The 23,999-nt window shown below is 38.1% G+C and overlaps 1 protein-coding gene across 1 annotated transcript in view; it reads right to left on the reverse strand.

Annotated features, from left to right (window-relative positions):
- Positions 1-5,149: 5,149 nt before the first annotated feature.
- cntn3b (contactin 3b) overlaps positions 5,150-23,999 on the reverse strand; it is a 98,455-nt gene continuing 79,605 nt past the window's right edge. Inside the window, exons 13-22 of the mRNA XM_020935816.2 lie at positions 19,757-19,874; positions 17,849-18,007; positions 17,108-17,257; positions 16,300-16,370; positions 15,014-15,248; positions 13,533-13,642; positions 11,202-11,388; positions 8,660-8,772; positions 7,907-8,072; positions 5,150-5,241 (exon numbers count right to left, since the gene is read on the reverse strand). Coding sequence (XP_020791475.1) covers positions 5,150-5,241; positions 7,907-8,072; positions 8,660-8,772; positions 11,202-11,388; positions 13,533-13,642; positions 15,014-15,248; positions 16,300-16,370; positions 17,108-17,257; positions 17,849-18,007; positions 19,757-19,874 — 1,401 coding nt within the window. The remainder of the gene's footprint in view (positions 5,242-7,906; positions 8,073-8,659; positions 8,773-11,201; positions 11,389-13,532; positions 13,643-15,013; positions 15,249-16,299; positions 16,371-17,107; positions 17,258-17,848; positions 18,008-19,756; positions 19,875-23,999) is intronic.

The raw sequence follows: 23,999 nt of genomic DNA on the forward strand, positions 1-23,999 counted from the left end.
CAGTCAATCACACCGCCAAAGTGTGACACGCCAAATAATGGGGCACAGGGATCAATATGCCATCGACTGGTCTGCCGCAGTCTAATCATCAGTCAGGGAGCAGCAGGTAAAAACCCGTAATGTGGGTCATTTTTAAACCAGGCCTCGAGGGTCCACGTACCTGTTCCGTCACCTTGCAGCAGTTTCTTGTGCTTTTGCTTGACTTTGGGGCGGGGTAAGGAGTGCAAAAATACAGACCAGGCCAGCCTCCAAGCAAACGAGGGTCTACGCAGCCTTGTATTCAGCAAAAGGCACAGTAAAGTGAAGCAGTGTTCTGGGGGGCCGGTGTCCTACTTGCATGGATTTGAAAGCTCCATCCACAAGTAGTTCTCAAAAGTTTTGTAGTGTGCATTAGACAGTAAAGGTTTCAAAATGAACGCCGTACCTTTTGCCTCTGGTTCCAGTCAAAGCACTTGGCATCAATTATTCTGATGCCTTAATAGCTCATAAATTATGCTGCGGTTGGAGTCATACATTAATAATGACAGACCGTAAATTCTGGCACCAACTTTCAGTCACGGACACTAATTCAATGCAGATTTCCAAATGTGGTTCTTTTTTGCTTAAGCGTCTGTCATACTGTGCAATTAGGGATGTCAAGTCTGTGCAGCTCACCTCGTATAGCTCTCTGGTCAGTTTCGTATATTTCAACTTTTTTCACATTTTTTTTCAAATATGGTCCCTAGATATTTAGGTATGAGGTACGTCTTATCCCACAGGAGCACCTATAACTGTCTTAAAGCAGACTGAGGAATTAGAGCAAAATAAGCACAATTCATTAGCTTAATTTGCTTGTATGTTAATTGGGCTGCTGTTCTGCACCAGCACACTTTGGTCACAGCAGGGTTCATTTCAATCGTCCTCTTTTTGACTAATTTGTCTCATGCAATCTGTGACAGACTGAGTTTCTTTGAGCTTGTCATAGAATGAACTGAGGCCATAACAAAACTACAAAAGAAAGTAGAGCTGATTGCCCACAGTTATTTACAATAGGAGCGAGCTCTGTTGATTGAAGGTGCATTATGTAACTTTTTAGTGGTTCAACACAAAGACTGTATACAGACGTGGACAAAGGGAGTGTTCGGCTCATGATCCTAGCAGTTACAGGGATGGATTTGGAGCCATATCAAGAATAGGAATTTATTTAATGGACAAAATAGTGAAATAAAAACACCAGGATCGAGAGCGGCTTAAAACAAACATTTTAAGACCAAAATGATGAAGCTCACTGCAGCAGTTACAGAGAGAGGCTGACAGTTTTTCAATAAGTCAATTGGACACTCCCTTCCTATTTGGAACATTCATAAACAGTGTTGGGGAGTAACAGATTACATGTACTGGAGTTACGTAATCAGAGTACAAATTATGAGTAACTGTATTCAGTTACAGCTACTGTTTCAGTGAGTGGTAATTGGATTACAGTTACTTTGTTGAAATAAATGGATTACAGGGCGGTATTTTCCTGTTTTCACATTTTGAGCTAAACCAGGACTAAAACCAGGATTAAACCAGGACTAAAACCAGGACTAAACCAGGACTAAACCAGGACTAAACCAGGACTAAACCAAGACTAAACCAGGACCAAACCAAGTCTAAAACCAGGACTAAACTGAGGCTAAACCAGGATTAAACCAGGTCTAAAACCAAGACTAAACCAGGACTAAACCGAGACTAAACCAGGATTAAACCAGGTCTAAAACCAAGACTAAACCAGGACTAAACCGAGACTAAACCAGGATTAAACCAGGTCTAAAAGCAGGACTCAACCAGGTCTAAAAGCAGAATTAAAGCAGGTCTAAAGCAGGACTAAACTAGGACTAAAACCAAGTCTAAAAGCAGGTCTAAAACCAAGTCTAAAACCAGGACTAAACCAGGACTAAACCAGGACTAAACCAGGTCTAAACAATATGACACTAACAGTAGGTGGACATAATTGAAGGCAGCAGTGATCTCATATAAAAATCATTTCTCTATCAGGATGTGGTCGCTACATTCATGTCGTTTTAAAAAGCATGACAATATCAAGTAATCCAAAGTATTCAGATTACATTACTCCCTTTAAGTAATTTAAAGGATTACATTACAAACTACATTTTGGGGTATGTAATCTGTAATCTGTAGGGGAATACATTTTAAAAGGAACCTTCCCAACACTATTTATATATACAGTCTATGGTTCAACAGTACATCATGAAACTTATCTATCTCCATGGAGACAAGCAGGCAGTGGACCCCTAATCCAGAGAAGTTACATCGTGCACCTTTATGGCTCTTCTCAAAATATATGATCATAAAATCTGAAGTATTTCTTGATTTGGTGGTTTATAGTGTGCCGTTTGTATCAACCAAAATAGCAGATGCAGTATGACAGAAGCTTTAAGTTGTATTTCCACTGCAAAAAGAAAAGAAACATGTAAGAAAAAAGAAAAAAAGACAAAATAACTTCCACCTTACATCAAAACATCTCTCCACCTTTGAAGCCAAGCAGTGATGAAGGCACTGTTATCATCATGTAATCCAACGTACACTGGTCCATCTGGTCATGGGAGCAGAGAGTGGGTGGTCGCTGTACACACTGTAAAATGATCTATGTATCTAGAACAGGGGTCGTCTAATTGTAGTCGGGAGCATTACACTGGGGACCTGCCCGACACAGTAACACGTCTCTATTCTCTGCAATCCTATTTTTTTCCCTCCTGCAACCAGGCTGTGATAGGCATTTATTATTTAGAGGAGTGAGACAGAGAGCCAAATGCCAGGATCCTTCCAGAGACTGTGGAGGGGCCTTAAGCAGCTGAGGGTTCATATTATTTCAATGTGCAAAGATAAGTGGCTCTGAGGCACCGTTGATCAATTTGAGATGCCGACTTAATGTACTCGACAAATCCGTGAAACTGTCTGCATGCTCGAGGTGCTTCTCTTGGCAAAAATCTGCACAAATTGAGATAATCGTAGTGTGTGGTATTAATAGTAGTTCAGAAATGGATGTGGAGATGTTTTGAAGCCTGTTTGAATGGAGTCATATCCACACTGCGTGCCGTATTACTTACAGTGCATAGGGTCATTGTAAACTGAAGAATCAATACTTTCTCATGTAAGATGTCTGCATGCCCTTTGCTTTTCTTATGTAAGCTGTTGTATGTTTTTTCACAGCTGTTATACAGACCTATAGAAGTACTTTGATTTTTAGTAAGTGATTTATCAAGGATTTGATTCTTCTGAATTGGTTGTTCATGAAAAATTAGCTCTTATGCTTCCTAAATGGTGTAATTCTCATGATATTTCATATTTTATTTTGGCGATCATCTTTTGTGTTATTCTGTCAACATTATATATACTACATTCCTGAATCACAAATCTTTTCACATTTGAAAACCATTTCTTTTTCTCAGTTGTTCACCTGTCCTATTTGACAGTTGCTCGAAACTTACATCAGGAGTGTCAGCAGCATGCAACGTCAGCAGAGCTGCATATGCGCGTATTTTTAAAAGCTTCAATTTACACCAGAGGCAGCACATCTGCTCCTCTGACACCAGCCTCTGTGTATTCTCATGTATTCTCACTACACTTTTTACATTGTTTATGTATTTATTGTTGATTGGATGAATTATATTTTAAATCACAACACAAAAGTTGACACCTAGAGAGACGGTGCTTTGCAGCGATAACAAGCCACCGTATCTGCGGTGCTCGCATTAATTAAACTACTCACTTCACTTTGGTTGTCTGCACCATGCGCCTTTTCCTTCAGAAGTTGATCTTGTAAAGATGCTGTCTGATGCCATAAAGTGTTTTTATATTATATTATATATCCATAGTCCATCACGAGTCATTCACCGAGCTTCTGGATGCGATGCGTGACTGTAGTGGTTTTAGAGAATGTATTTTGAAAGGGCATCGGAAGTTTATTTTGATACTGTGTGCCCATTTCCTGTCTTTTCCCTGCTAAAAAGCCTAGAGACGCTCCATTGACAGTGCAATATTAGAACTCCAACCTATTTTGAGCGCCACGTAGCATAATGACGGCTGATGAATGCGCGTATGACACTGCCTGTGTAAACTGTCCAACTGGTTCAAATGGAAAGCGATACCTGTGTGTATGCTGCTCATATGCTGTGCTGCTGCGCTTAGGCGCTGTTACGCTTTAGTGTAAACTGGGAGCCCATATTACTTTTATAGACCTGTACTGTAAATAAACATAGTTATGGCTACTTACTGTACATAATGTACGTAACAGTCTCACAGTATCTTTACCTGCTTTCTATCCTTGCCCATATGCTGTACTGTACATAATCATAGCATCATGTATTGTACGAAATTGTTTTGTATCCCTATATCTGTATTCTACCGACACACTGTTGTGTTTGATTTTGTCTATTATTTCATGGATTTTTAATATTTACTTATCTTGATTTAGCATTTTTCCCATCATCCTGCTGTTCTTGATCTTTCATTGCAACAGTAGAATTTCCCCATTGTGAGACAAATAAATGTTCTCTTAAGTCTATTCTCATGTGGAACTGGTGGTTTTGTGCACATTTTTCCAGCTAGTGTGGACTTTAAGCAAATCTCACCAGGAGCAGCATTAAATTTGGCTCTAAATATTGGTGTTGGCTCTCATGACTAACTTAAAAAAAATAAAATAAAATCTGTTCTCGGAGATGGATTGTTCAAAATTGACCCATCTCTATGAACTCACATCTCACACAACTAGATCTGAAACACCAAAAACAAAACAAGCAAACTTACTAATTACAGTGATGTTTTTGTCAAAGAGCATATGCCTAAAGGGTCAAAAACATGAAGCAGCAGCCATTCTTACAACTTTGGTAGAGATCAGATGACTTCAATGGATACTTGAGGCAATAGCTTCTGCATGGATATACGGTCTAAGTCAGGAGGAGTAAAGCATGGTTGCACTCTTCCAAAAAAAAATAAAAATCTAAAAATCTAAAAAAAAAAAAAAACTACAATCATACACCAAAATCATCCAGACTTGATTTGATGGTCCAGTTCGTGCTTGTCCGGTGCAGCCTGGTCCTTGTGTCAGTCCAGTGAGAAGAGCCTTGTCTAACTGAAGAGCAAGAGCATGGAGGGGTCTGATTGGACATTACCAGAGGGAGCAGAGCAGCGCGCTGATGAGAGCCAGTCCAGGGTACCACAGGCCAGGGCAGGTCGACCCGGAGCCCCGCGCGCCCATACCTGCAGCACATCGAAAAAGAGAAGACACTCAACAACAACAAGTGTGGAAAGAGACTGGAAGTTGAAAATAAATGTTCTGTCTTGAAAGCAGAGGTAACTTTTGGATGTCTACTGAACCCGGTGTGGTCTTAAAACAAGAGGTAGACAAAAATGCAACAAAAAGAATGTCAGTAAAACAGACCAAACTTCAATTTACAGAAACTCATACACCAAAGCTTAAGAATAAAATTGTAATTTAATCAAAAGTAAAGATTTATAATTTTATGCCACTCATAAGAGATCAGAACATCTCATTAGTTAAGCCTAAATCAAGTAAATCCTCTGTACAATATGCATTTATTTAATGTTTAAATGAATATGACAATTAATGGACCTTAACCGCACCATTAAGTGTTCCACTAATAGAGTAGCCAGTAATATGTTGTAAATTACACTAATTCTAACAATATAAATCCAATCTATCAAGAGCAGTATAATGGCATATTATAAAGTAAAACCATTTAAAGTGGTGGCTTTAATTAAACACCACATTTTTCCACATAGAATAGGGGATACTAAATAATTCAAACTTTGAAATATAGAATAATACCAAGGAAACTTGAAGTATGTGCTGTGTGCTTCATCCAGTCAGTGGGGAAAATCAATATTTAACTGTTCTACAAAAGCTTTTACGCTACACTAAATGCCAACGGCTACAACTAATTGGATGCTAGGGAACTATGTTAGGATAGAATTGTAGTTATCCCATGGTGCTTGTTTGGACCAATGCTTTCCCATACAATAAAGATTTGAGAAGAAACAGTAAGTACCTTGAGTGGCATCGCACAATAGCTCTGAGGCTCTCCACAACATCAGCGTATTAACATCAGTTCATTTCATGTCATTGATCTGATAATTCAAACCTCGACTATGTAAAGGTTCAGTATTTAACTTTTCTGATGTGAGGTCCGTCATTAAACTGATCTATGTTATATTTGGGTCTGGTCACGTGGTAACGGAGGGAAATAGGGGCAGATTTTTGACATTCAAATGTCTCTTATTCAGAAACTAGAGGGACTATTGAAATAAGTAAAGTATCAGAATGTAGGAAAGAGTTACACTCCAACAGGGTCAAGTTAAACCTGTGAGATTCTTTCAAGTTGTTGACAAAAAATTTAAAAACTCATGTTGGTAACGGAGGGAATGAAATATGCAGCACTTTTTGGGCAATAAATCCAAACAGTGATAACTAGTGGTTCTCACTTCCATATCCTTAACAAACTGGTTTGAATATTTGCTTCATATAGTTTTCTACCATATGGTACAAGATTAGGTTGAAAAACCTCTTACTTTTTGAGTCATGAGATTTTTTATGAAGAAAGGTCATGGTAACGGAGGGAAAAGTAACAGAGGGAAAATTGTACAAACAAGTAGAAGGTGCAGGATTTTACATCATTTGTCAACTTTTTTCTTCTGAATACTTTAATATTACTTCAAAATGAAAGGAAACCATTTCTATAAAATATGTCAGTCCTTCCAAGCAAATTTTTATCATTTTAAATACTTTTTGTTGGAAAAATCATGTCCCTTCATCAACAGTTCAAAGATGGAATAACACAAGATATGATGAAATACATCCATTTATTGACATGATTTGCAGGTCTTTGATATTTGGGAAATAATTTTTGTTCCATGTTTCATACATGGTCTGTTTAAAACATATGGAACTTTAGAACCAAAAATGGTACAGAAAAAAGGTCAACAGTTTCATAAACTAGAGTACATATGTATCTGTTCAATACATTTTTATATCAGATGCATTAACTTGAATTTTTGGCCTTGTTGTTTACTTCTGCTTGACCGAGCCCATTTATTCAATTACAGGTGTTTTTTATCACTTATAACCTTGAAAAAATGCATTCTTATTGTAAGCCTGATGGTTGTCTCCACGGAAATAAATCAGTGAAATGTCAAACTGTGAAAAATTCTAGGCAAAGTATTAACTTCTCCATAGAGACAAGCAGGTGACGGACCCTCCACCAGAAAAGTCACACATTGCGTCTTTAAATTTCATCATAGTTCCCCAAAAAAATTACCACAAATTTCCCACTAGTGCAAATTAAAATACCCAATAAATATTGACCCCCAAAAGTTATTGTTCCACGTTTCATGTATTGTTTATGTACTCCTCCATATAGTATTTATCATGACACGCCTAGTACTACAGTCACCTTTACAAGCACTGGCATCCCTTGAATCAAAAGTATTCCTGACAAGTGACCAGAAATTGTTTTAGTGATATTTCCCAACATTAATCCTGGCTTGAACAGGAGAGGCCATTTAAGCTTGCGGAGGAGATAAAATTCCTATCAGATGGCGGTGTGTGCACTGAGCCGCCTCACAGTTTAGCCCGGCAGCTGGATGGGAGCACAGAACTGCTTTATATGCTGCGGCGCTGTGCAGCCAGTCAACAAGGAATAATAACCCAATGGCAGAGATGGATGACACTGCGCACGCATTTCTAAAAAGGTTGCTTTCCTCTGAGGTAAGTCTATTACACGTGGCTTGAGAGGGATGCACCCCAGCCAAATGAAACGCTCTTTAGAGGACTTATTGAGTTCTCACTTAGGATTCATCAAGAGCTAGAAAGGAAATGATATGCAAGCACGGAGAATGGCAAACTCACTTAATTTGTGGATGTGGATTGGTTCGCTGCCCGCTCCTTCGCCGCCCTCGCTCACGGCCCTGATCTGGATGAGATAGTTGTCGGAGGAGGACAGGCTGAGCTCCACGCTGGTTTTGGAGGTCAAGAGCGTGGTCATGTCATTGTAGCGGTGTCTTTTCAACAGCACCTGAAGTGAAGTGTTTATATTATAATGAGTTATTACGTTCGTTTTGCTTGGAATTAGTTTCAGAAAGTAGAAAACTAGTTGATCGCTGAACGCATTTATGGATGTATGAATCAATAAGCATGACTCATTACTCGACAGCTGCCCTTGCTGCTCCTTATATGCAACTTTCAAAACAACTTTATATGGCCATAGTTTGATGTGTGTACCTCATCCATTTTACTCCCAACTCATATTTATACTTTTTGCAAGTTTTCTTTGCTTGTTAAAGTGCATTTGGATGAAGAATGTGCCCTCTTAGATCAAATGTGTGTTAGTGCATTAGTGGGTAAAAAAAACTGTTAATAAAAAAACGGGCAAAGTGGTCTTGGAGGATCCGGATCTCAATTCACATTAGTCTGATACACTGATTGCAATTAAAATCCTAAAAAAAATTCCTGCTGCTTTTATGCATAATCATATGGGAACTGTCAAATCAACAAGTCAGGATTTTTAATTTAAATGAGTAACTACTGATGCAAGATTGAAAGTGCTACATGAAAAATGTCAATATGTTCGTGAACAAGTGAGAGACCTAATGGTAAACTCACCAAGTATCCCGTGACCTTTGACTCCGTCTCTGTGGCAACAACCGGATCCCAGTGCAGAGAGAGTGTGGAGCCAACCATAGTCCACTGAATATTAAGCGGAGGCCGGTCTGGGGCTAGATAGACATTAGCAGAGTGAAATTAGAAAATTACATATTTTCTTATAAATACTTCACATATTTAATCAAATCAATGACACAAAACCATTTAGTTTGACCTTTGCTCTATGTGGACAGATTCAGAATATAAATAAAATGTCTGTAACTGTATCATATTTTTATGTAGCCAAACCGAGTATCCTGTAACAACATGAAGACACGCCACAATCAATAAGGTCACATGTAATTCAAATCTACCTAAGCTAAAAACATTATGTTGATTGAAACATAAATCAGTTTTAGAATACCCTGTCACTCCTTTAAAGATACACTATGTATGTATGTATGCTATATGTGGTTGGGGGTCCATCACATGCTTGTTTCTATGGATACGCTATTGCTCTCCCTGAAATGTTTCATAGTATTACATTAAACAGCTCTATCTTACATTTATTCAATTAGAGGTGGATTTATAGCTCAAAAATACCTAAAAGAAAAACAAACAAAAATACAAAACAGGCATTCTGACTGTGAGTGGGGTTAACTCTCCACAGATCTGACCTGTAATTTGGTCTGGTTTGGTCTCCATGAAAACAGAAAAGTTTAATACCATACATACAAGCATCTCCATGAAGAAAAAGCATTTGACAGACCCTCCACCAGAAAAGTTACACAATGCACCTTTAAGTTTTTTTCTACAACACACAACACATGAAAGGAATTTTGAGTTGGCAAAGACTTTGCAAGTTTACAATGACTCCCATCCACATATAGTATAGGGAATTATTACTCAGTTGGGAATGTTCTTTAATTAAAGATGTTATTAAAGCTAGATGCATGTTGTCACAGTTTTCTCATGTTTAAAAAGGAAAATATTAAATTGCACATCACTGCTGGTTCATACTGTGCAGTGGCTCAAATGCTGAATTGCTAATATTTGTAGGGACTTAGTTAAACTGCTAATTCTAACATAGGAGAGTAAGCTTTGAAAGGATATATGGGTCTGGTCAAGTGTTAACGGAGGGAAACAGGGGCAGATTTTTGACATTCAAATGTCTCTTATTCAGAAACTAGAGGAACTATTGAAATAAGTAAAGTATCAGAATGTAGGAAAGAGTTACACTCCAACAGGGTCAAGTTAAACCTGTGATATTCTTTCAAGTTGTTGACAAAAAATTAAAAAAATGTTGGTAACAGAGGGAATGAAATATGCAGCACTTTTTGGGCAATAAATACAAACAGTGATAACTCTTGGTTCTCACTTACATATCCTTAACAAACTGGTTTGAATATTTGCTTCATATAGTTTTCTACCATATGGTACAAGATTAGGTTGAAAAACCTCTTACTTTTTGACTAATGAGATTTTTTATTAAGAAAGGTCATGGTAACGGAGGGAAAAGTAATGGATTGTGCAAGCAAGTAGAAAGTGCATGTTTTTGCATAATTTTTTCATAATAATTTTCTTCTGAATACTTTAATATTACTTCAAAACGAAAGGAAACTATTTCTATAAAATATGTCAGTCCTTCCAAGCAAATTTTTTATCATTTTAAATATTATTATTATTTTTTTAAATCATGTACCTTCATCAACAGTTCAGAGATGGAATAACACAAGATATGATGAAATACATCCATTTATTGACATGATTTGCAGGTCTTTGAAATTTGGGAAATAATTTTTGTTCCATGTTTCATACATGGTCTGTTTAAAACATATGGAACTTTAGAACCAAAAATGGTACAGAAAAAAGGTCAACAGTTTCATAAACTAGAGTACATATGTATCTGTTCAATACATTTTTATATCAGATGCATTAACTTGAATTTTTGGCCTTGCTGATGATCATTTTTCTATGTTCACTGTATTCCTTCTCAATGTCAATAGGAGGCAAACAGTAAAACACAGAACACAGTACTAAATTATTACTGGCTGAACTTTTCCACTGAGGTCAAAAATCCATGTTCCCTGTTCACGGTTTTCAACTTCCATCTATTTTGAGCACATTTCACCATTGAAAAGATAGACTACTCTGTTTTAAATTGTTAATCGCTATGGCAACAGTCCTAATGTTGCATCATTCTGAAACCCATGAACAAGCCATTATCAAACACAATGCAGCCACTACAATTGTACACAATAATCTAAGTACTCTGAATATAATACGCGAGAAATCCTTTACATTCTAACATCACTTCTTTTTAAACCCTCGTCACTATAACAGGGACCTGCTTCTTTTAGATCAAAATGAAAGGAGTCATGTCAGATGAAATTTAACGAGCTGCTAGCCAAAGCAGAGCCTTGCTTTAACCATCATTGGTACAACAGACTCACATTGTTTATGACAGCTGATGTACGTTCTAAGTGTGTCTGTACGTGTGGGTGTGTGTGGGTGTGTGTGGGGGTGTGTGGGGGTGTGTGGGTGCCTCTGGGGACACACTTACGAGACTTCTTGGTGGTGCTGTTGATGGGTGCAGTCTGAGGGCCTGGGCCGGCTGTGTTGAAGGCTGCCACAGAGATGTAGTAGGCAGTGTCTGCTCTCAGGCCCGTCAGGTTGGTGGCGCTGTAGTTCCCTGTCAGGCGCACTTTGCCTATAGTGTCCGGTTTGGTGTCATCTTCCCAGTAAACGACCTGGTGGTGAAAGTTAGACTGAATCAGCCGGCGCTGGAGATGCTTATGAATCTTTAAACATGTCTTGCATATAAGGGGCAGCAGCGAATCAGTTCTGCAGTTTTAAACAGGAAGTTAAAGACTGCTTTCTTTTATGAAGTCATTTTAGACAGATATTGCCATGACTATGAATAAAATGAAAAATAATGATCTATGTTTATTAAGAATTCTGTGTAGCATTAAGCAGTTTCTTGAACCAAATAAAGAAAAAAAATGCTGCTTAACATGCTGGAAAACAATTTTATTACTTATAAGACAAATGGAAATGCCTTTTTTTGCAAATTCAAGAACAAGAATATTTGATATTGTGTTTTTAATAACAAACTCCTGCCGTTTTAATCTGATATAAAGCTCAGCTTTTGGCAAAAAAAGTTAGTAAAATGGAAGCACTGCAAAGCTTCCTATACAGTATGTTCACCATTTATTCATAACATACTCAGTGCATACTGAGTCTCGGTGCATACTGAGTCTCGGTGCATACTGGTGCATACGTCTCGGTGCATACGGTATACAGTACTGAGGTCTGGTATGCTTTCTGATGCCACCTCTCCTATATAAGGTATTGACCAATGTTTAGTTTTCAAGTGATAACTATGATAACACCTCTACATAGCAAAAAACTGCTCTACTGCTGAATCCAAAGCACTGTGAGTTTACATATGCAAGTGGGGTGAAATCTTAGTAAATAAACTTTTGCAACTAGCCGTAGGACATCTTAAGAGTCAATAAAGCTGGTATAACATGATATAAAAGTAGATGAATAATTCAATCAAAACATCTCCCTTAGGGGAGGCTCTGCTTTTCAAATGACCACATTATATGTGTTTTTCAATTAGTGCTGTGTAAGATAAAACTCAAAATGACTTCAGTGTAACATAATATTCAGAGGAGTATGAGAAAATGCAGTATATACTCGTTCTGAATGGTGTTAATTAAAGCTGCTGATCTATAATACTGGTGGCCCATTGAGAGTGAGGAGCTCGAATCCACTTTAGGCATAGCAAAAGGAGCCATGTTGTAAAGAGGGACAATGTGGGCCGTGCTATGGCAACTGTGAGCCGTGAGCACAGGGCCATAGGTGACAGCCACTGAAAGAGCACCAGGGGAGAGCGCACAGAAGAGCTCCATAAAGGATTATTCTGCTGTGCATTAGCTGTGCTGGAGGTCACTGCTTGTGTTAGAGCTATAAAAACACACTTAAAGAGAACTTGAACCAGCGGTAAGGTTACAGTGTTATTTAGTAATGCATAATAGTGAGATTTTGAACAGAGAAATCATCCAACAACCAATCCATACTAATAAATAAACTATATCTTAGAATAAGTACTGTATAAATGAAAGAAGAATATAAAGCAAAATGATTCGATTTTGCTCAGTTTAGCCTGCTGGGGTTTAGGTGGTGATGAGTCAGAATATTTTTAAGAGATGTAGACTCAGAATGCTAACTGTAAGCAAGATTACTCAAACATGCATGGGTGACATATAAAACCACAGGCATGTTTTTGATGAGGGAACAGTGTTATAGCATGGTAGAATCCCCTGGACATGTAGAAACAGTGTCCAGATGACCGCCACTGAAACATTTTCTACACTCCCTCTTTAAGTATACCATTTTATAATGCACTTTTAGATAGAAAGAATAATCAATAATTTCAGGAACTTGTGTTGCAGCAGCTTTTGTGCTATTCAGCTGCATGACTCTAATGGCTAATAAGTCTGCAATTAAACTAGGATCTTGGCCAGCTCTTGTTTGCAATTTTAGGGGCTTTTCATATTCAATAAATAATTCTCTAAGGAATTATAAAATGAATTAGGAGTCAGCTAAATAGATTATAGAGCGCGACTCATTTCAATTCTCAGAAGAGTAACTGGTATGATGAAGACCAATAATGGTGACCCAGATGCTCACCAGCGGGAATTGGACTACAAAAGTTCTGATCTATAAAAGGCAATGGTGCAATATATGAACTTGGATAAAAACTAAATTATAACTGTCTTTAAAAGTAGTAAAGTAGTATAATTAAGTAGAAGGCTATAAGTTAAACCCGATGGGAAATACACTATTATCCAGATATGGAAGAGGAATATTTCAGTGCAATACATACCTCGTATCCAAGCACTCTTTCGGGGAGGGCGTGCAAAGCTTCCCAGACCACTTCAATTTGTACGGCAGACATACTCCGAGCCACGACCCTCTTAGGAGCCACACTGGGGACTACAGAAATAGAGCAGCAGAGAAAACCCCACTTACTAATAGCAATAACCAAGTACAGCACAAAATACACCCATAGTTCCACTGCAGTGCTATTTCCCCAGTTCTTGCTTTAATGGAATCAGTGAGTGACATAGAGGAAGACTATCTGCCCGGCAAATTCAATTAACTGGATACCTCCCTAACAGCGCTGTGTGGTAAGTGTCTGCTAGGATTTCCAGTAATCTAGCGCCGTGATAACTAATATTCAGTTGACATTCCCGACTTGAGGAGGGAAGAAGTGCAAGATGCATTAATTCCACCGTCGCTATCCAAGGTCAGAGTTGTAACGAAAGATTAAACAGTATTTAAGCACTTGGTCACACCGTAAACATGCAATATTTGCATTATCATTATCTTGATTTGAGTTTTGACTCTTTACTTATTGAGCTCATACATAATTGGATCAAGATTTCAGATCTGAAGGTTGGTGGTTTGATTCCAGCTCTCAACATAAAACATCACAGGTTGAGCAGTCAGATCCACTGACCCACAGGTTGTTTGGTGTGATTCCAGCTCCCACAGATGAATGCTGTCATTGTGTCCTTCGGCAAGACACTTAACCCACCTTGCCCACAGTGTCTGTGTACACTGGTGTGTGAATGGGTGAGTGGTTCCTTGTTGTAAAGCGCTTTGTAAAGTGCCTTGAAGGTGGAAAAGAGCTATAGAAAAATGTGACCATTTACCAAGATGGATGTTTTCTTTTTGCAATTGTCTTGAGGAGAATGGAAAGCCAAGTGTAAAAAGGTTAATCTGATGGATAATTATGCTGGGAAATTAAAGCCACAATATTTAACTTTTTAGCCAAAAAATAAGACAAAAAGAAAAGCAGGTTGTTTTTTTTATTGCACTCAGAAACTGAAGGCCTCCTCCTGCTTCTTTCATGGACATGGTTCCTTTGGCTATAATATTTAACAGTGTGACATAAAGCTTGACTATCTCCACGGAGAATGTTCCAAAGTATGGTTTGAACTTTCTGTTTCCATGGACTTGAGCAGGTGATGTAGCACCTCCAGAAAGTTGCATATTGCACATTTAAATAAAACTAAAAACTCAGCAAGACTACTTATATATCAACATTCTTATTACAACACTACTGTACATGTAAAGCAGAACTGCAATGTTGTTTTTTATCACTATATCTAAAGATGATGATTTATCAGAAATGTAATGTATTCTTGATTGAAGCAAAAGTGAATAGACTGTAACATTATATATGCATTACATATGCCATATACATGTTATATATTTGCTATGTTATTAATTCAAAATCTGGTATTATATCTTTATTTGAAGTACAGACAGACACATAAAATAATCTTGGAGTGTTCATACCCTCTTCTGCTGAGTATACTGTTGCAATGGAGCTGAATGGGCCCTCCCCGCGGTTGTTGTAAGCTGCCACTTTCACATCAAATGGGGAGAAGGCGGGGAGGGTGTCATTGCGGAAGGTGTAGCGCGAGACTCCAGGTGTGGATTGAACAGCTCGTGTCCACATGACTGTGCCCGTCTGTCTGAAGGCAATGATGTAGCCAAAGCCTTCACCATTCTGCAGCTCCTCTGGTACGGGCTGGGAGTGAAACACAAAACTATAGTGATATTAAAAGGCATACAGACGTAGAAACAAGCAGGCCCGTCTGAGCAGGATTCTCAAATATGAAGGAAATATATGTATATCTCTGCATTGAATCTGTGTTGTACTGTACTGCTGCACCAAGTTAGTGTGTTGAGAGTTTGTCTGATCAGTACCAACCACACACTCAAGCATACTAGGTGAAGTCTCTTGTCTGCAAGAGCCCGCTGTTGGGTTGGCAATTGAGCTGCTGAGTTACTGCTGTTTTTAAACTGATTGTTGAGGCTTCCTGCTGTTATTAAAGGGCAGGTGTCAGGACAAATAGAAGGTTAGCCGAACCACCAAAAATGCAAAAAATTGCAGCATTTACAAAATTAAATCACCATGTTCATGAATCATGTATGATTAATTGCAAGTTGTTTTATCAATGTAAGATTGTTTTGTTATGTCAGACTTAAATATATATATATATGTATATAATAGAGCATTTTATTAAAGGGAAAGAGTTTCATGAATAGAGTGTCAGAGATGTTCTGCACAAAATTACTGGTAAATAGCTAGTTTCCATCTGGAGTCCCTGAGGATTTCATCTATCACCAGGAGCATAACCATGCCACTTTGTGCTGTTTTAAAACGCATATATGCATAATATGGTATTTACAATTACATAGTGTGTAAGCAATAACTCTAAATGTGTCAATTAGTAAATAATAACAAATAGTGGGGCTTACATGTAGCAGATGGTTCATACTGACTCACTGGTGTAAATGTAAAATGTTTGCATTGGAGCACTCCTGGAGCTTGCCAGATTATGGCTCTATGAAGTGCATATACAGAGTAGTGTGTATCTGTGGTTGGTGAACTGTGAGAATAAGTGCTCTCTGTCCCTGCACTTGGCCTGAAAAATGGCAGCGTGCTGCAGAGCCGAGGCAAAGAGAGGTATCTCGCCCTAATGTGGGTCATAAAATTGCTCCGCTCAATTCTGCACAATTAAGCAAAACCATTACTGGGCGATAGAGACAGCAGTAAAATGTGACAGATGACTTACCTCCCATGTTATCACTAATTCCGACTTGGTGCCGCCTCCACCTCCGACATCAGTGGGAGCTGTATCTGGAACTGAGAGGCAGAGCCCAGAAGGGAGCAATTACAAAGCAGTTTACAGAGCCAACCACAAACCTCTGTTAGTCCCAAGCACAGCAGCTACGCTAACACTGCCACCCCTCCACACAGCCAAATCTAAAAGACTGATGTGGCTGTGCATAAACAAGCATTGTGATAGTTTTCTAGCAGCATTATAATCATTTCGGAGACTTCCTTCTTTTTCTACCCCATGATTATTTCTCTATAAGATAGTAACAAAGATGAGCCACCACCAACTGACAAAAGTAAAAAAAATAAAAAATACACATTTTAACTCGGAATATTAATGAAGCCTTGGCTTGGCTGGCTTCTTAAAATAATTATTTCATCCATTTCAAAGCCATTTTCACTGATTTGAAAATTCCCCTTTATTATATTAAAATTTTCAGCCACTGAAGAGAAAGTATTATAATTTTAAGAGGAATACTGACTCCTTTGTGTTTGTTAAAAGAGTAAGAGAATAAATGCTTTGCACCAAGTCAAATTATAATAAGCAGGTCTAATGCATTGTACTGCTTAACTGGGGAGCCTATTAATACACAAATCTAAAAACATGTTATGCAGATATTACTTCATAACACAAATATTTTTCAGTAATTGGAGCACTGCTTTAAGAAAGTGAAAAACAAGTGGTTGAATAACAATAGACTTTATGGACTATACCACTTCCAGCTTTGCTCTAGTTAGTGCAATAGAACCTAAACACTGCGTACTTGCATCCTCTGTCCTGGTTTTGGCTGAGGGGGGGCTGGGCTCTCCTAGTCCGACAGCATTGCGGGCCACCACCCTGAACTCATACTCCACCCAGGCGTTCAGGTCCACCACTGTGGCTGTCAGCATGTTCCCGTTGATGATCTCTGGCACTGGGACAGGGACAGCACAGTGAGTCACACATACTACGGCACCACAGGACTGAAGGATATGTCATACCTGTCATGACAACGCCTGACCTATAAGAAGGTAACTATGACGACGGTTCTTTGTATGTTATATACATATAAAATAAAAGGCTAAATGTTATGTATTATATTGTAGGTTATTACTTACAGACAAATTAGTGTGATCTAACATGTTCAGTATCATTCATCTTGTATTTGAAAATCTATGTTCAGTTATCATATTTGAGTCTTCAAGTGTATACTCATTGGGCACTGGGCTGTTTGATTGTGTGGGTTAGAGATAGATCGATAAATTGGCCAATAAACAACTCTCTCTATAGGTTAAACTAAAGGCTTGAGGGGGTATTTGTAATCAATTTAAATCACATAATTTAGGGAAAATTTACTAAATCTGCCCCCAAATTTTTAAAAAAATAAATCGGCAGAGCTTAACGGCCCTCGCTTGAGTAAGAGTAATAAACAGTCTTTATTTTTAAAACAAAACTACCAGACTGCAGACAAGATTAGACAACACTTGCTGTAAAATCTTTAAACTTTGCTTGACTGGCGTGTTACCTGTATCGACAGCCTGCCAGCCCACAGTGAAGGGGGTGCGGGCCTGGATGGAGTAGCCGGTAATGGGACTGCCGTTGTCTCTGCCTGCAGTCCAGGAGAGTTGGGCTGTGCTGTCCGTGATCTCCTCCACTGATACTTTATCGGGAGGGCCAGGAGGACCTAGGGGCAGCACAAGAATACACAGTTTCCGATATGTCACCTTGCTGCTGAATATGCACCATCTATTCTATTTCTTTAAAGCCCTATCCTTGATGTATTTTATTCTCTCATTCAAAGTGAGTTAGGATCATTTACAAGACGAGGAGAGAACAAATTCAATAGAAAGAAATGAGGCTCTGTGCTAGTGCTATTGTCTGGTCCGCTGCACCATTATTCAAATGTTTTCCGTGATATTTTGCCCAAGTGTAAATGAGCCAATTACAGCCATTTTCTGTGATAAACATTGCCTTGGTGTAGCACCTGGGACAGCTATTACACTTTGTTAAGGGCATGAATACCAATGTAAATCACCAGAGACAAACTGGGAAGCACATGACTCCCTCATCAACCACACTATCAAGCATCAGTGCATGTGCATGCTCCTCCGACACCTAATGTAAACATGAGCTGATGACTTAGATGTAGAATCTTTAAACTAAAGATTAAAACTAAACTATTGTGTATCTCTGTGTATCTGACGCAAACTGAACTCACAAGTAGGAATGCACCGATCTTATACTGGCACCACATATCGATGCTGATACTGAAACAATTTCAAGATCTGATATCAGTTTCCAAGTATTGGTTCAGTCAATATCTTTGTTGGACATATTGATTGACAATTTATGGGGTGTAGTTGGCCCAGAAAATCTCATATTTGTTTTAGGGGTGTCAAATTATCACGTTAATTGTTAATTAGTCCCACAGAAGCTGAACCGCATCAGTGCCCAAGAGCATTTTATTTATTTTTTTCTCACTTAGTTTATGCAAATGAGCCATGCGGTCTTTAAGTTTCGTTTCTGTGAGACTTGTGCAAATCTGAATTAAACACATTATAATTTCAAACAGCTGATGTGGCTCTAGAGTGGTTATGGTTTATTTGTTGTAAAGTTGAGTTTATTTATGCAGATTAGTAATAGTAATAATAATGATGATACTGTGGAATGTAAGTGACTGCATCTGTTAAAGTTTGTTAAACAATAAATGACTATAAAGTCACTTTTTTTTGTTCTATGTCAGTCTTTTCTACCACAATAATGTAATAATGAATTTAAATGAACATACATCAAGTTGAGGCTTTTCTCAGCAATTTTTAGGTGAGATTAAAAAGAGATTAATCTCTCCATTTTTTAAATCACCTGACAGCACTATTTTTATTTATTTTTTATTAATAAAAAGTTGTATACTGTAGTTACTTGAGAGATAAAAAACAGTTTAAAAGAAATAAATTATATTTTCAGTCTGTACATTAGTATCAGTTGATATTGGATATCGGCAAATACTTAAAGTTATAATATCGGAATCAGTATTGGAACTGAGAAAGCTGGATCGGTGCGTTCCTACTCACAAGAATCTCATATGAGTTCAGGCAAAAACAACTATTTATAAAAACAACTACTAGTTAACTGTATTTTAATTTCACTCTCAAATCAAATTATCAGCTCAACTTACTCCATTTCTTTCCTTTCTGTTTTTGTCCCGTAGATAATAAAAAAATAGTTGACTAATAAAAAAGTAATAAAAAAGAGACCATCGACTACAAGAACCTACAGCCCTAAGAATATGACTCCACTTTCCCTGCAGGAGGACAGCAAGAGCTCTCTCTGTAAATGTGAGTAACTTCTCTGGCAGAGCAGGGCACTGACACCTCTCTGTTTTATTCATACAGTCCACACAGCACGAGCCCATGAAATCAAACAGTTCTCCTACCTTTGACAACCAGGATGGCAGAGGTGGACAGGCTGTCAACATCTGTGTCAATGAGGCACACGTACTTCCCCCCGTGGTTCAGCTGGATGTTCCGAATCATCAGGTCTCCTGATATGCTCTGAAAGGAGATCAGGCCCGCAGTGAGTCAACCTGCTAAGTTTTTCTTTTTGTTACTCGCGGCAGTGATGTGGATATTTCTGAGAGTTTGCACAGTGATGGATTCTCCAAGATACTGATCTAAATAACCCCCCTGCCAATAGGTCAGTATAAATACATACAAATGAAACAGTGTGTGCTACCATCAAATACATCACCAATTACAGTAATACTGAAGCAGCGTAACTCAGTTTCATAAAATGTACTGTTTCCTAAACCTTGTGTTTATAACTACACTGAAATCTTGAGTTTGAATGGTGACTGAAAAGGTTTGTTTTTAAACCAGGATCACACCATTTAATCATGAGTCTAAGTCAAAACCAAAAGACTAGGGCAGGGCAGTTAATCAAACAAATTAATTAATCAATATTATGAAAAATTATAAAATTGTGAAATCAAGTATGGCTTTCTTACATCCAAAAAAAAGTTATTGTGCAATTAAACAACTAACACTGTAAACATTAAAATTCATACGTAAATACCACAAATAAATGTAATTTTCTTAGGATATGATAATTTCATGTAGATGTAAATCTTCCCTTGTTTGAAAGCCTAACCGTCTCTGGTCATATTGCCCATCCCTATAGGGGAAATATTATGGTAAGTTTACTTACTTGAGATTTTAACCAGTAGTTCAGAAGTATAAGTAAATATTGCCACTCACTATACTACTGCTATACCAATTTGCATTTACTAAAACAATTAACACTCCGGTGCATACATTTATACTTGTATACTTATACTTAATGTTCTTCAGCCATACTTAAACTATAAAAACACATTCAAGTTCAGTTTAGTGAAATGCAACCATAAAGAAGCAGGGCCTATCAATTAAAGCACAATATGTCTCCTTTAGTATCAAAATCAGGTCTTGCTGCAGTAGACTTCCACTCCTCCCATGAGACCTGCAACTCTCAGTGGGAGTCAAACCGTCAGTGTGAGCTCCACTGCACAATAGTATTTTCTCAAATCCTTAAACATGTTTCCTCCACTCTAGTCTTTTGTGTGTCTCGCTCTCAGCTACAGCGTTGTGTGTATTCTTATACTCTGCACAATGGCAGCATCTCCAGGCCACTGATCTGTTCCTCTTTACAAAGACTGCAGCAGACGTGGCAGATGTACTCGCACAGATACTGCAGTTGGCTGTCCCTCCGGCGCGAGCCCACCCGCCACCAACAAACAGCCACCAGCTCCACATCGCAGCACAGCACAAACAGTCTGCCTCTAATTGGCAGCACCCACATAATTATTCAGTAATAACATAAGCTCCGGCAAGACAGGAGCAGGACTGTGGGTGAAAAGTGCAAATATGATTTTACAGAAGCAGAATGAGCGGGATGGCCAAGAGCAAGGCAACAGCACAGCCACAAACACTGGATCTGCACTAATCTGCTTAAAGATGTTTATTTTAGTGGGATAAAGGGATGTTAATATTGAATTTTTCACTCTAATCCTCGGCACTTGCATTTTAAAGGACACATTATTAATATACTATGTGCACATACAGAGATTAACATTTTATAACGCTGAGGAGGGTTTGTCTTCTAACTTTTCAAAATAAGTTTTGCCTTCTTTCTACTCCCTTTTGAACATACTTTATTATTCTTTATTTCTTTTTTGGATTTGTTCTTTATTATAATCCATATTTCATTATGATTGTCTATGCATTTTAAAATATGGATATGGATATAGATATTGATTTTTTGAGCCAATACCGATATCCAATATTACACATTACATTACAATGCTTTTCTATTTCCATTTCAACTCATTGTTCAGAAAGAAAACAGAGAGAATGGGGCAGCACCAAAAATTTGATATAGACTGATACTGAAACTGATATCACCCATCCCTGGCCTACACAACTGCTACATGCTCAAAAAAGGGTATCCTGTATCCTTTAACATTTATAAGATTGGAAGAACTTTGGGTCTTGACCGGACAAACACCCCCACAGAAAAGTCCTATATGCATTCAATTTGGGGCGACTACTTCACCTAAAACAAACAGGTCTTTTGAGAAAACATGCAAATCATTCAGTGACGTGTCAACTTCACAGTGTTTTTTCTTTTTAGAAACAGAAGTGCTAACCATTCTCATCCTCAGCTAAATTAAACAGCGTAAAAGGTGTGCTTACAATACATATCCCATGAAACCACACAAGAGCTACTGGAGAATTTCTGTATATCAAAGCAACTGATTGAACTGAACTGAGATTATCAAACAGATATATTTGGAGTAATATAATTAAAATTAAATCTATTTAGCAATCCTTTCTTCAATGAACAAAAAGCCAGCTGTTTTGTTTTCCATTTTCTAAAGCATAACAATGCATTATACCAAAACCAGATTAAATTTAGGCATATTCATTTTGTGCTTTGCTGCAACAGAAAAGTAACCTCATCTCCTTCCTTACAGAGGGGCAAACACACCGCAGCAGAAACAGTGACATGAAATACACTCAGGATCTCAAAGTGGATCATATTCAACATCTGAGAGAGAGTGACGGCAGATGGGATCCGATGGCTAACAAGATCCAATTAGGCTGAGAATTGTATAGCACATTTCTGCACAGAACAAAATATTGCTTACCAATCCTCTCCACAGAACCATGAATGTGTGAAACGTTTAAGGGGTTCATTTTTGCAGTGTTGAGATTTTTAAATGGCAAATCGCAAGACTAACCACTGAAAATGTGCTATCATCACAAATATCAAAGCATTTCATTTCATATTAAATGAGGACACCATATAAACACAAAAAACACTTTAGTGACAACTTGTGTTTTAACTCTGTCCATTGTAAATGCAGATGACAAACTGTTTAATTCACTAAAATGAGGCTTTGGGCAAATCAGTGATTGGTGTCACTGTTTTGATAAAGTATTGTGTACATGAAATGGTCACTTATGGAATAAATTCAGCAGAAAAAAAACAGATATACCAATTGCTAAAGTAAAAAGAAATAAAGCCACACATCTAACATTGAAAAAGGTGCAATCAAAACATAAGCCTGTCACAATAACATATTTATTTAATATATTGTTTAAGAAAATATAGACGATAAACCAGAAAACTGAAACTAGTTTATGCCACTGCCACAATAACAAGAGCAGATTTATATCACATAAACAATTCTGAATCTCAATGCACGTTTTGGTGCATTTGAATTCTACCCCCACAGATACATTTAGTCTCCAGGTTGAGACCCGCCAAGCCTTCTGTCACACAGTCTGTGAGCCTGTGAGGAGCTAAAGAGTGACCTGGAGCTGCAGCAGTCAGAGCAGATCTCATCAGGACCCAGTGATCATAGCCCCGGCTGACTGTGGTCTGACTGTGGTCTGCCTGTGGATGTGTCCCAAGCACCTGAGCCCACACAGTCTGGACAAATGCCACTTAACCAAAGCCTTACAGCATGCTACAACCTCCCCTTGCTCACGGTTTCATGTCCCCTCCAGTTTTTTTTTTCCATACAACTTGGCCAGCAGACACCACCTGGCCTGTCCGAGCGCACAACATTTATAAGATGCCAACCTGCCCTGGCACATGGGAAGTGATGAGGTGGTTTTGCTTTAATTATGTTAATCAATTCATAAGAAGCTGTTGAGTAGGGGCTGGGTAATCTCCGCGGACAGCAATAACAGACTAATACTATAGCTCATTATATTCACATTTCAATGTCATTAGTCATCTCCATTTGCATGCAGGAAGACACAGGTCTGACATAGGCGTACTATTCAAAGACTGGGCAGATTCATGCATGAATGGCATTCATAGTAGCATTAACCTTGGACGTGTAACATGAACTACATTTTAGTTCTCAATGTTTGACTACAAATATTTAACAAAGACTCATCACTTATCATTATTTCAAAGGAGCCATTTGAAATTCAAACATTTAGCTGTGCCAGGGCTGCCCTTGGTTAAAGCAGCCAATTACTTTTCTGTGCATGATTTCTGAATGTTATTCTGAATGTGTATACTTTTAATTAACACAGAGAGATTAAAGGCCACTAGTTTAATAATGAAGTAAAGGGGAAATCTTGAAATGTAACATATTGTTTGTTGCACATTGGTTACTGAAATTT

Source organism: Boleophthalmus pectinirostris, unplaced genomic scaffold, assembly GCF_026225935.1.
Source record: "Boleophthalmus pectinirostris isolate CB_2022bp ecotype Guang Dong unplaced genomic scaffold, ASM2622593v1 HiC_scaffold_3, whole genome shotgun sequence".
NCBI lineage: Eukaryota > Metazoa > Chordata > Actinopteri > Gobiiformes > Gobiidae > Boleophthalmus > Boleophthalmus pectinirostris.